Here is a 13,033-nt window from a genome sequence, read left to right on the forward strand (position 1 = left end):
TTTAAACCACGCTTGGGCCAATTTCGCTGTCAACTGATATTAATGTAACTGGTACTTATGCTAAAAAAATCATGTGTTGGTTACCAGGCAATAACGACCTCTTATGGACAGATGGTCCTTATGCAAGCTTAGCTTATGAAATAAATTTAAAGACACTGGACACTATTGGTAATTGTAGAAGACCAGTCTTCTCACTTGGTGCATCCCAACATATGCACAAAGTTACAAACCTGTAAAAAATTTTTTTTAGCTCAATCGGTCGTCGAAGTTGCGAGATATTAATGAAAGAACAAGACACCCGTGTCGCAACAAGGTGTGTGCTATCAGATGATTGATTTTGAGACCTCAAATTCTAAATCTGAAGTGTCGAAATCAAATTCACTTCAGAGGGAGCTGTTTCTCAAAATGTTTTATATTATCAACCTACCCCATTACTCGTAATTAGGACTGCTTTTATGGTAATAGTTATTTTGAGTAATTACCAAAAGTGTCCAGTGCCTTTAAATGCTGACTATATTTGAAACTCTGTACACTTTTGCAAACCAAACAATGATGGTATACAACTCCAACTTCAAACCTCCTTTGAGCCACATTAGCAAAACGTTCATTTGTCATCTATCGGCTGATATTAACAGGTACTTGGATAGCAGGTAGTTTCGGCCGCTAATCAACAGATGTTTCTTGGTTAGCAGGTAGTTTCGGCCGCTAATCAACAGATGTTTCTTGGTTAGCAGGTAGTTTCGGCCGCTAATCAACAGATGTTTCTTGGTTAGCAGGTAGTTTCGGCCGCTAATCAACAGATGTTTCTTGTGCAAACTAAGCTGTAATTGTACTTTTACTAAGCTCCAATTTTTACTGCTGACTAAATTCAAAATTCTGTACCCATTACTACAATCCAAACACATGATGGTATATGTAACATCATTACTCCTCGGACTGTTAGACTAATTCCAAACCTCTTAGAGGTGATAAACCCAACAACGGTATGAGCATGACAGGACGCTTCTTATAATTTCTTCTCAACGTGAAATCCGTCAGCCAGGCGTAGTGGAGGTGTTGCGTAATCATTATGCAGGGACGCTTAACTGTTCCAGTTTAGGGCCAATGTCCTTCTCTGCTCACCAAGCCGTGAAGTTGTTTACTCCAAGTCAAAATAATGTAGACTTTGTATTAATTCACATGCATAAATATTGTTTCTACAGACATTGGAATTGGGCAGCAGATGTTCTTAGACAAATGAGGGCGCGGAACGTTGGCTTCTAGTGTCACGCATGACTTGTTATGATGATGTGTTGCCGTTTTAAATATATTGAAGAACGCTGAAAGAAAGGGACAAATTAGTATTCTAAAATCTCAAACTTTCTGTGGACATTTCAGAGTAATTTGAATGCACATGTAATCATTGAGATTTGTATTTATAAGCTAATGCATGTGTGTGTGTATGCTTTTTGCATACATATTAAAAAATAATCTTTCAAAGACTTGTGTTTTCATGAGAATAGTTCTGTGAGCCAGCCTCGGACAATGACTTACAAAACAGTACATGCAGCATGGAGGTAGTTTTATTGAATGGGCTTGTTTTTTAGTTTTTTTTAATGATTGTTCATTTATGCATTTATTTTAATACATTTTGCTGTTAATGTGCAATTGTGCATTTCTGTAGTTGTCATGAAAGGTATTGCTGGAATACCAGGGCACTATTAATGTAAAGCGCATTGATACGGTTATTGTGAAATGCGCTATATAAGAATTGGTTATTATTATTATATTTGATCTCACATCCAGCTTTTGACCATACCTTTTAAGGTTTTTAAGGAAAACAAATGTTTTGCCTACAATCATAGAGAAAGGTTTTTTGAATTGAATTTAATTAATAAAAGTCATTCTGAGCTGCCAGTAGCCTGTATTTTGTGATTTGTTGCAGTTTAAAAACATTAAATTACATTTAAAAGAAATAAAAACTCACCAACACTCACAGAAGTTGAGAAAAAAGACAAAAGCAGCAGAACGGAATAATGGAATAGAGGGCCCATGGAAAAAAAAAAAGATTTGCCCAAACAAAAATTAAACATTACCAAGCAAACTAAATAGCATTAAAAAACAAACTCACATTGACATTATTGTGAGAGTATGGGCATGTGGAAATCTGGATTAATTTATTTAGACTGTGCTGTAAATTAACTCGGCCCCCCAAAACAAACAAAAAACAAAACTTAACAAAAACCCTGAAGTGTTACACTCTCTTCTACAGTTCAGTCCATAAAACACAACTGGATTATTAAATGCAAGTGTTTTCAATGTGTTTGATGCATAGTGGCCTTGAGTATAGAAATGAAATTATATTATTCTCCTGGTTGAATTTCCTGAGGGGTGTAATTGATCGTCTAGAGACTTCGGTCACTCCCCCCCACCGTGACATCACGCTCCAAAAAAGAAAAGAAAAAACTCATGCGGTGACGGTGAATTGGCGACTCGTGTTTTGAAAACAGTTGTTGTGTGTGTAGCCACTGTACATGTAGCAGTGAAGCAAGCAGGGTTAAAGGGATACGTTGTCTTCGATCGGGCAGGCTGGTCTATGAAAAGTGTTTGCAACCATTTGTTATAAAATTATACAAAGATGTTTTATAAGTGGAATATAATGATCCACATAATTGTGTCTCGAAATTGTAAGGTTTTCCTTTTACTTTCCTAAATAAGATGGTTGGCCATTTTGTGGAGTCAAAAATATGAGTCCACAAATTGGATTTCCGTGTTAGTTCATGTTGTTTTAAGAACACAGTGCAATTTCGAGGCATATATGTGTGGATCATTACATTCTACTTTTAAAACATCTTTTTAACAATGCATTTCATAACATTCATTTATTTCATAGACCACTTCGCCCGATCAAAGGCAAAATTTCCCTTTTAATGGAGTATCAGTGATATATTGAATATTCAGATTGAAACGATCTCAAGGGTTGGTGTCGGGAGAAGCGTGAAATGCAACAAAGAGTTTTAGTGAGGTTGAGTCAGACCTCCTGCTTGGTTCACTGTTGGATTTACATTGTCAGGGTCTGGGATTTGTTTTGGCTGCAATCAGAACCATGTAATTGCAGGCCATGTGTGATTATTGATATTACACAGGGTTAATCGTTCAGCATCATTCATACTCAAAACATAATTCTCAAGGAATTAAATAAAGGGTTGGAGAAAGGATTGAAAGGACTTGAATCCTAGATTCTGATTGGTCAACCCGTAGCAACAAGAGGTGTGAAAGCTTTATCACATGACCCATATCACACCTTGGGTGTTGCGCTGTTTTATCTCCACTATTTTAAGCCAAGTGTCCGCAAAACTAATGGCTGCTCCGTGTTCATGTAGTTTTTTAATCTTGATGTCAAGCTAGCTTACAGATAAATTTGTTATCACACGTGCGTGCGCTCACCATATTTATGATCCCTCTACATGTACATCGTTTTTTCACTTCATTCCTCCGGGAGGGCACATCTTTTTTATGACGGTTTTTAAAACTTTTGCCCTTCCCTGGACAGCCTGTGCTTATTTCTATTGTTTTGTCATGAAATAATTGGAAAACTTCATAACTGGACATGACCTTTACTTTGACTTCTTTACTTGGAATGGAAGTAGGTCAAACCTTGTAGCCGCTAAGGGTATTTTAGTACAAGCCACTTTTTTGCCGCTATACATGTAAATGTAGTTTGTCTTGAGATTACAAAAGATTGTATTCCTTTAACCAAAGGTACATCAGGTGATGCCACAAACTTTATAAACACCAGGCAGAACATTGAGAAGTTGTTTCCTTAAACTTTGCTCAATGAGATAACAATTCCGATAATTTAACTTCTCATGTTTGTTTTTCCTGTCTCTCTTTAGTGGGCTCCAGAGGTCAGGCATCACTGTCCCCAAGCTCCAATTATCCTGGTAGGAACAAAACTTGATCTTCGAGATAACCAAGAAACCATCGACAAATTGAGGGAACGCAATCTGTCACCGATTAAGTTTAATGAGGTAAGGAGGAATTATCAAATAAAAGGAAAGATCAAGCGATGACATGTTTTTAAAAAATAAAAATAAACATAATAATAAAGAGAGTGCCAAAAATGGTTTCGGGACTCTTTCACTTCGTTAGTATTCTTGAAAAGAGTTTTTCAATTCCACAGTGACACGTTCCTTTTCTTAATAATGTTTTTTTATAACTAAAATGGTCACATTGGTATGCACCTTTAAAATTTGCTTTTGGTTTTTGAAATTGTGATTATTGTTATAATAGATGAAACACAATTTAAGCAATGGAAATGTTGATGTGCTTGTTGGTCTAACTTGATTTGCTGTACATGTTTCTAACTTGATTGATGACAAGATGTGTGTGTTCATACGGGATCATTGTTCATGCTGACAGGCCATGTGAATACATGTACCCCTATGTACATGCCATTGGAATACTAGTACACTATGGACCTATAATTGATCACCACACAAGTGTTGTATTCGTCAAAGCAGGGATTACTGAATTTGGATTGTCTATCTGTCTGTCTGAATGATACACAGCTCCGATTATGGTTTTTACAAAGCTCCTATCATGGGTTTACCATTTGTTACAAAGACATTATGATTATCAGAGAAACCTTTGACATTTTGATAGACTTGAGGGTGTTTTATCCTTCAGGCATCAAGATATTTTTTGGGTTAAGTCTTGGGGCACCTCTATAAGGAACATCCATTCGACTAGAACATTTCAAGGGGCACCAAGGCATTGGTTAGTGGCAGGGAGGCATTTGCTTTTACATTGTGTTTCATCTGTGAAGTTTACCAGTCTGGGACACGATTGTTTTTTAATGCCAAAATACCTGGATAACTTATCTACTCATCTACATTATTGGTTATCATGTTGTTTGACATAATGAAAAAACACTAACATAAATCACTTGTCAATAGATCGATCCATTAGGCTCCGCCCACTGCGCATGTGTGGGCAAGACAACGTGCACCTCGCCAATGCCATTCTGCACAGCTCTGCCGCGCACGCCAAGCATACGCGCACTGATGTCGGACCTTAAATTTGTCAGACTTTTGGTTGCACGATGGGTTGTGATTGGTCAATACGTAATGGGGTGGGGCTTAATGGATCAGTCTATTGAGATGCTAAGTGGAATGCATTGTATTATTTCATTTACCAAGTAATTATTGTTCTTTTTTATTGCAGGAGTTCACCAGAATTGATTACCAATCCTATTTGATATTACATTTTGTTTTCATTCCATTTGCTTGATTTGATTGCCTACTGCCTATTGATTGATGTTTATATGTGTTTGTTTTACTCTAAGACAATTCTTTATTAATATTTATTTATGTTGTTTCACCACAACCTCAGCTTTGAAATGCTCTTCTCCTCTACTTACCTGTTTTTATGTAAAGTACGACATGATTTGTGATTTCTGTTTCTTGTTTTTAAATATACTTGCTCTATTTGTTTTGCGTATTTATTACAATTTGTCTAAATTAGTAATTACAATACCTTTGGGAAGTAATGCATAAATCCACAGTGAATTGACATGGTATTAATAAATTAACATGTTTAAATCGGTAACATATATTAGGCTAATTACTCAACTAATTTTATTTGATGTTGAGATATTTACTTTTCAGGATTTAACAGATTATTTTGTACTTGAAACAAAACTTGGCTTGAATTGAAAATCCGTTTAGATTAGCAGAGTTGCCAACTCTCCCTGATTCTGCAGAAAGTTCTCTGAAAATCAACCAATCTTGCCATGTTCTCATGAACAGATCAGAAAGTTCTCTGAAAATCAACCAATCTTGCCATGTTCTCATGAACAGATTTTAAAATCTCCCTGATTACGCAAGCTTTTTCCCTATTATGTTGAATGTAATATCTCCCTGATTGTTGACAAATATCGCAAGATACAAATGTTGGCAGCTCTGAAATAGCTACTTAAAATAGGTTAGATCTTCAACACCTGACTTGTGTAATTTGTCCCAATCTTATTTTGTCTCATTATCTATTTGTTTTGTCTTTCACAGGGCATCCAGATGAATAAAGAAATAGGAGGAGTCAAATATCTAGAATGCTCCGCCCTGACACAGAAAGGTCTTAAGACGGTATTTGAAGAAGCAATCCGAGTCGTGCTTTATCCTCCTAAGGTCCCCAAGAAAAGAAAACCTCACTGCAGGTTACTATGAGGAGTGGCATTGATGTAGAATAGTATGTAACCTAGCATGCAAGCAGATTATATGTAGTGTGGTTTCTGGATTGTATTTACTGGACTCTTGAGGGCGCTGTTTGACTCTGATAACTGATTTCTTGAGGGCGCTGTTTGACTTTGATCATAAAAATAGAAGCATGGAGAAGGTTAAGTGTGCCTTTAAGCGGAGTAGGCTAAAGATGTTTCATTCATGTGTCATGTGGCTTCCATAATAATTGTCCATTTGCCGACTAAGAGGGCGTTTACATTAGATGCAGATGACAATCAAGCGCACCATTCTCCTAGTTCTATTTCTATGATGAAAATATGTGAATTAAAAAATACCATACCTCAGGGGCTTATTTCATTATGCTGCCAAGCAAGTTTGTTAAGCATTAAGCAAGTTTTGCTTAGCCAAAACAAATTACCAGCCAGGTCTCCCTGGTATGTATATTATTTGTTTTTTGCTTATCAGGTAATTATGTTTGGCAAGCCGCAATATGTTCAGCCTAGCAGCTCTATGAAGCCTTTACTCAAATATCAAATTCAGATTCAACTTCAACTCTGTCCAGTATTGGGAGATTAAGGTTTGTGTTGTCTACTTTGTCAGTTTTGTACATTGTTTGTCTTGGGAATCTGCTTTATGATGGAGTGTTGTGACATTGCAGCTCTCCACATCTAATCCCCTGTGCATTTACATGTTTTAAACATTGATACATGTATGAGGAGCCTGACTACTGTTGCCTCAAACCTTAAGGTACATGAATTTGTATGGAAGATACATGACTTTTGGCGGAACAAAGACAGATTGACTAAAGCATGCCTTAAACCTGCAACCTGGGGATTAACATGCTGACACTCTACTAACTGAGCTACCTAGCCCTAATGTTGGCAGTCAACCTATTTTGTCAATATCATTGTTTTATGACTTGAAGATGGGTGACTGTACAAGGTGCAGATCTTTATTCTTCATACTCTAAGAAAGAGGAATCTCGATTTGACATCCCATGACTAAATAATTTTTGACAAAACTCTCCTCCTGCCAGAAGCACATTCCATGTTTGAGAGGGCGTCAACAAAACAGAGAATGAATATTTTCTTTCTTGGGGCAATACTCCATCTCTTTCAATCCGTTCATTTCAATTGCTCCATTTTGTTTTCATATTTTGAAATAACATCCGACTGTTTTCCCTCTAGTGGGAGTACCCCCTGGGTCATTTGCATCTTGATGGGTATTAGATTTCATTTTTATTCAAATGAATCTTAAGAATTGCTGAAAGGCATTCAGTAGTCGTTCCCTGAGCTGTTTTTGAACTATTTGTTTTTCATATTCATTCACGGGGGAAATAGTCTTAATGAACGACTCAGACGTTGTTGGCTTCTTAGTGGTAAGGATTTGGTTTCACATGGATTGGTGCTGCCCCAGGATCTGGAATTCATGTACTCTGGAGGATTATTATTTGCAGCCATTATTGAGTTCACAAATTTTCTGAGCACAAACAGGTTTTGGGCCAAATTTCATGGCTCTGCTTACCGCTGAATTCTACGCTTGCAATCACCATTCTTCGCTTACAGGGCAAGCACAAAATTTCTGTGCTAGCTTTGTAAGTGAAGAATGCCTAGCATTATGGAGTACCCATGCTCTTAAGCAGAAACTCCCTGCTAACCTGTGAAATACACTTGACGTTAGCAAGGAATTCCCTGCTTCTTTAAGCGTCGATTTTTTGCTTTAAAATGAAATTGTGCCTCGGACACCAACCAACAACATTGTGATTGTGATTTGTGATTGTGATTGCATGTGACTGGTACTCACTCAGCAGATTGGCTAAAGATTAGCGTCTTTATGAATTCAGGCCCTTTGTACAGGAAAGTCTAGCCATACAAATGAATGTACATGTAGTCATACTGAGGCTGGGAAGTAATTAGTCTGTCACCCCACAATATTTGCATGTTTTGAGCAATCATATAGGTCAGGGATTTAGACCAAACTGGAAGCAATGACTTAATAGGTGACTTCATTGGCAGAGTGAAATACTCCATGGTTTTCTTTAAGTATTCTTGTATTCATTTAAGATCATCATCAAGTGATTAATGTAACGAAGTAAAAACAATAAATCAAACACCAAAAAGGTTAAAGCCGGGAATTCCATGCTAGGTTTTTTTCTCATTCCAGTTTCATAAATGGCATGGACGTAAAATCAAAACAGTGTAAAATTAAAGGAAATTTACCACTATGTGGTCATTCAGTCATACAACATACAAGCACAAGGGAATGTAATTCATCTATTACTAATAAATTATAAGAGCGATCAATTTATTTAACTAAATGTCGCCACACACCTGTAAACATTATTGTGTGTGTGGTGCAACCCTCGCATTTATTTATTAACATCATTTTTTTTATAATCTCTCAATAATCTATAACCTAAAGGTATGGCATCATCCTGCAATGTGTGTGATACATGTTTTTAATAACATTTATGTTAAGTAGTAGGAGTGAAAAACATATAATTGAAATGGCTTATTGATAAAAACATCATCGCAGCCAAAGGCCGAATTAAGAAAATTTTTACAAATAAGAATGTAACAAATTTATGTAGGTGTTTGCCCCTTGTGGCACAAGAGGGCGCTGTTCAAGTTGTACAGTTAAACTTTCCTAGACATGTACCGGTACACGTAATAGGATTGCATCATTAGGGGCTGTTGTACAGTTAAACCAATGTCTGTGTACATGTCTGGAGGGAGTGTGTTGATTGAACCTAATTCCTTCCATGCAATTATGTGCAGTTGTGGTTTAAGAACCTTGAGTTGGGATGAAGCGTAATTTGGTTTTTCATCACTGCCTACTTTAGAAAAAAAATTGTCCATGCATACACATACACCCCCAATTGGGATCATAACTTACTGGAAACCTTTTTCCGATCAGGCTATAGATGTCTCTAACGAGGTAAAATTACTAAAGTACATCATTTGGGATGATAAAGTTCCCATTTGGGATGTTAATGTTCCCATTTGGGATGATAATGTTCCCATTTGGGATGTTAATGTTTCTAATTGGGGAACCCTTTGGTGACATAATAATCACAGTCTGCTCTTCATGTGGACATTAGTACAAGAGTCCACAATATTAAGTGTGATAAATTTGTACTGAGATATAAACCCTCTTCTTGCAATTATTTGTATTAATTAGATATATTTTTCAAATTAGAATAATGAAAAAGTTTCTTTATGACAGTGGGACAATGTTGTTAGATCATTCTCTAAGGTCCAGAGGTGCTGTTGTGTCACAACTTAAACCGTTCTTCCAATAAATAATAACAATTTTAGAGTATAAATGAAAAGACAAAAGCTTAAACCATTCTAAATCCTTACCAATCTAACTGCTTGCTTGAATCCTGTAATGCAGAGTCAAACTAGAAAGCTCCGGCAAGACGCAAGACACTGTCCACAAGTTCTGGTTTGGATTCAACAAAAGTCAAGTATTACAATGACGTTTATGGAGTTAGGGTTATAAGTCTATGAAAAAAGGGATAGAAGGAAAATAGTCGGAACTACTTAAATATAAATACTTTTAAGTAAATGTTTAAAAACATTAGTTGTGTTTAGCAGGGGTGCATTTTGGCGGCGTAACCAAAAACTGTTTCGGTTGTTGGTCGTTGGTTCTGCTGTTCAGACTGATTGATAACCGAATTGTGAGCTCGGTTACCGTTTTGGTTATGACATCAGAAACAATTATTGGTTACAGCCTCCAAAACGCACCCCAGGAATGAGGTCAAAATCCAAAGTTTTTACTCTCTTTTTTTGTTTGTTCCAACATTCATTAGCGTCAGTTGTTGAGAGGGTTTGTTGTAAACACACACCATGTACCAAAGTCACTGTATATTTGGTGAAATACACTGAATTTGATGAACTGCCTGTAAATATTACTGGGGGGGGGGGGCTTTTGAGGTTCTTTGAAGAGTCAACAAAGATGTACAGCAATCAACACTCCGGGTGTTTTAGTTCATTTCTACAGATGCCTCTTCTCAAAAGCAACCCAGCAAAGATTATTATCATATTGTATTCTTGTATCATGTATATGATTGTATGATTACCTTCATTTGAACCAAGCAGGTTACATAGAAGTTCCCTAAAGCAAACAGATGCCCATGTTTTGTAATTTGAATCCTGCAAACATTTTCAGAGGCTATGAACTTATTTCTCCTGGTGTTGGCCTTGGTGCCGCTTAACAACGATCACAGACTTTGTTATTTTTAGAAATGGAAGTGCCCTTTTTCTAGGGACGCTGTCTTTGACCAAGTAAGAATGAAATTCCTTGTTTGGAAGTGAATAAGCTGTGAAACATTTGACATAACCAGGATTACGATGGCCCTGATAAAACACCAAGGTCTGATGTTGTGTTCTTAGAAAATAACAAACTGACGACATGTTTATTCAATCGGTGGATGTTGATATCAGATAATTGTTGCATGAACAAGGAGTGAGGTTTGGGTTGTATTTTGTCTCTCAAACCAGGAAGGAAATTGTACATAATTATACATAAATAAGTCTGAATGAACAAAATGTTGTAATATAATGGTAGGTTTTCATGTAGGGTGTTGCTGTGTGGAACCAAGTTTTAAAAAAAATGGGTTTCCAATGGATTTTCAAAATTATTAACAGGCGAAATGTAACTTAGCAGATCATTGCAATTTAATTATTTTGAAAGACATTGTTTTGGTCACAAGTATATATTCCTAAATATAATTGTTGTCCCTTAAATTGACTCTATATAATTAATGGATCAAGCATTTGGTGTCTCAACTGCTTGACATTGTTTGCATTTGTTTTGTAAGTACAAGAATTTTTTGCTCTTAGTGATTGATTGATTTATTTGTTTGTTTTATTTGTTCATCAAATTTTAGTAGTTGTCAGAAAAATCATTTGTCTTTTTCTTTTGCTTTTTTTTGTCACTTGTGCAAAGATACTTTTACAAAGTTTAGGGCAAAAAATGGCTAGCACCAGTTTAAAAGAACGTTTTGACATTATAATATAAATATTTCAACATACAATAACCATGTAAATATCTGCAAATAGCATGTACCCAAACACCTTGTAGTTGCTTTCTTCTATTGCTTGGGAGGTGACATTAAAATTGTGACTTCTACAAAATTGAAAATAATTATTACATGTATCTACGCAACTGTTTCACATTTTAAGGGATTGGAATAATTTTAGATCTTCTCCAACACATTTTCATTGAATTGGAATAATTTAAATAAACTTTCAAATGAACTTTCATCATGGTGCCGCCATGTTGGTTTTATTCCATGAAATCATGATCACCATTCTGAGGCTGAAAGGGACTACTAGTGTGGCCCACAACAATCAGTATTAACAATTGCTGATGATATTATAGGTATAGTCGTAGCCAAGTGGTTAAAAGCACTGGACTCGAGCTCTAGTGTTTCTGATCAAGGTTCCAGTCCCGGTCACCACAATTGCTTTGTCTGTCGGATTGGACATGAACTATGGTAGTTCATGCGTCCAGAACATTTATCATGGAAGAGTAGGAGTTAACCCTGGTGTTTCGGGTTTCGGGATCACATACCAAGCTACAGTTATTAAGTTCACTTTGAGGTTTAATTACCAGGAATATGTAAGAACAATAATAGTCCATTTCACAGCCACAGTTTGTGCTCAAGCTTAAGCTCAATCAGTAATTTTTAAAAGATGCAAATTTGGTTTTGGAGTTTCAAACAGATATATGAAGCCTGATCCCCAATTAGAGAGACAACTAGCCTGACTGCTCTTTAGTATCATGGGAGTTACTATGTATGTTTGCAGTCAGGAAAGGGGGACATAACAAACATGGTGGCAGCATGCTGTGTACGTCAATTAAGTTCAATGTGTACTTGGACCAGACTTTCAAGTTTTGCTTCAACTGTCAGGATTTTATTCTTTCATCTGTTAAGAAAGAGATGTTAAAACAACTTCATCTAATTTTATTGTTTACTTCCATGTGTGATATCTTCCAAAGTTCATTCAATTTTGTAAATTTAAAAAATTGCAAAGTTCTGTTTTTGATCTCTGCAGAATTGCTGTCTGTTGCTAAAATAATCTGCTGTTAAATAACATTTGCTTTAACGGAGCTATTGCCAGATCCCTCAGATTTTGTTGCCAGCCCGAAGTTAACATACTTTGTTTTCTCTTGCTCATTTAAAAAACTACACAATCCTCTTTCATTTGCTCCAAAGATTGATTTTTTTAATCAGTGTCAATCTTTTTATGTGATCAATGACTTGTGTCAAAAATATATTCTGTATTGCCTTTTGAGTTTTACTTTGTAAATTCTCATTTGAAACTTGTTCAACAAGCTAACTAGTAACTTTTGCATCCACACAAACTTTAATTTTTGAAAGGGGCTTGTGTTATTTTTTCTACACAAATTCAAGCTCTGTAATCTATGAAGAAATGTAAATTTAAAAAAAAAACTTGTTTATAAATATTAATGAGAACTTTAAGTTGATGTTTTATGACTGGGTTAGACTGGGATGATAAGTCTAGTACCTTGACTTCATCAACTGTAAATGTATTCATGACAGCATGTAGAATGAATGCCACTGTATGTACCTATATATAGAATTACTGTTAATGTGCATTTTGGAACTGCATGTTGTAGGTATTCAAATACAAATAAAGGAAAATAATATTGGGAATGTGTGTTGAGTTTATTGACTGGTTTTGTTTGTGCTCAGGACCAATACACCAGCCTCAAGTTTTTGGAATAAGGGCTTAATTTTATGGTTTTCCTCTTATGATCACCTTTCTTCACTTATAGAGCAAGTG

The 13,033-nt window shown here is 36.0% G+C and overlaps 1 protein-coding gene across 1 annotated transcript in view; it reads left to right on the forward strand.

The window, feature by feature from the left end:
* Positions 1-12,907, forward strand: part of LOC117292109 (ras-related C3 botulinum toxin substrate 1-like) — a 34,026-nt gene extending 21,119 nt beyond the window's left edge. The window contains exons 5-6 of the mRNA XM_033774030.1: positions 3,876-4,010; positions 6,045-12,907. Of these exons, the coding sequence (XP_033629921.1) occupies positions 3,876-4,010; positions 6,045-6,203 (294 nt within the window). The 3' untranslated portion in view covers positions 6,204-12,907. The remainder of the gene's footprint in view (positions 1-3,875; positions 4,011-6,044) is intronic.
* Positions 12,908-13,033: the final 126 nt, after the last annotated feature.

Source organism: Asterias rubens, chromosome 7 (assembly GCF_902459465.1).
Source record: "Asterias rubens chromosome 7, eAstRub1.3, whole genome shotgun sequence".
In the NCBI taxonomy this organism is placed as follows: domain Eukaryota; kingdom Metazoa; phylum Echinodermata; class Asteroidea; order Forcipulatida; family Asteriidae; genus Asterias; species Asterias rubens.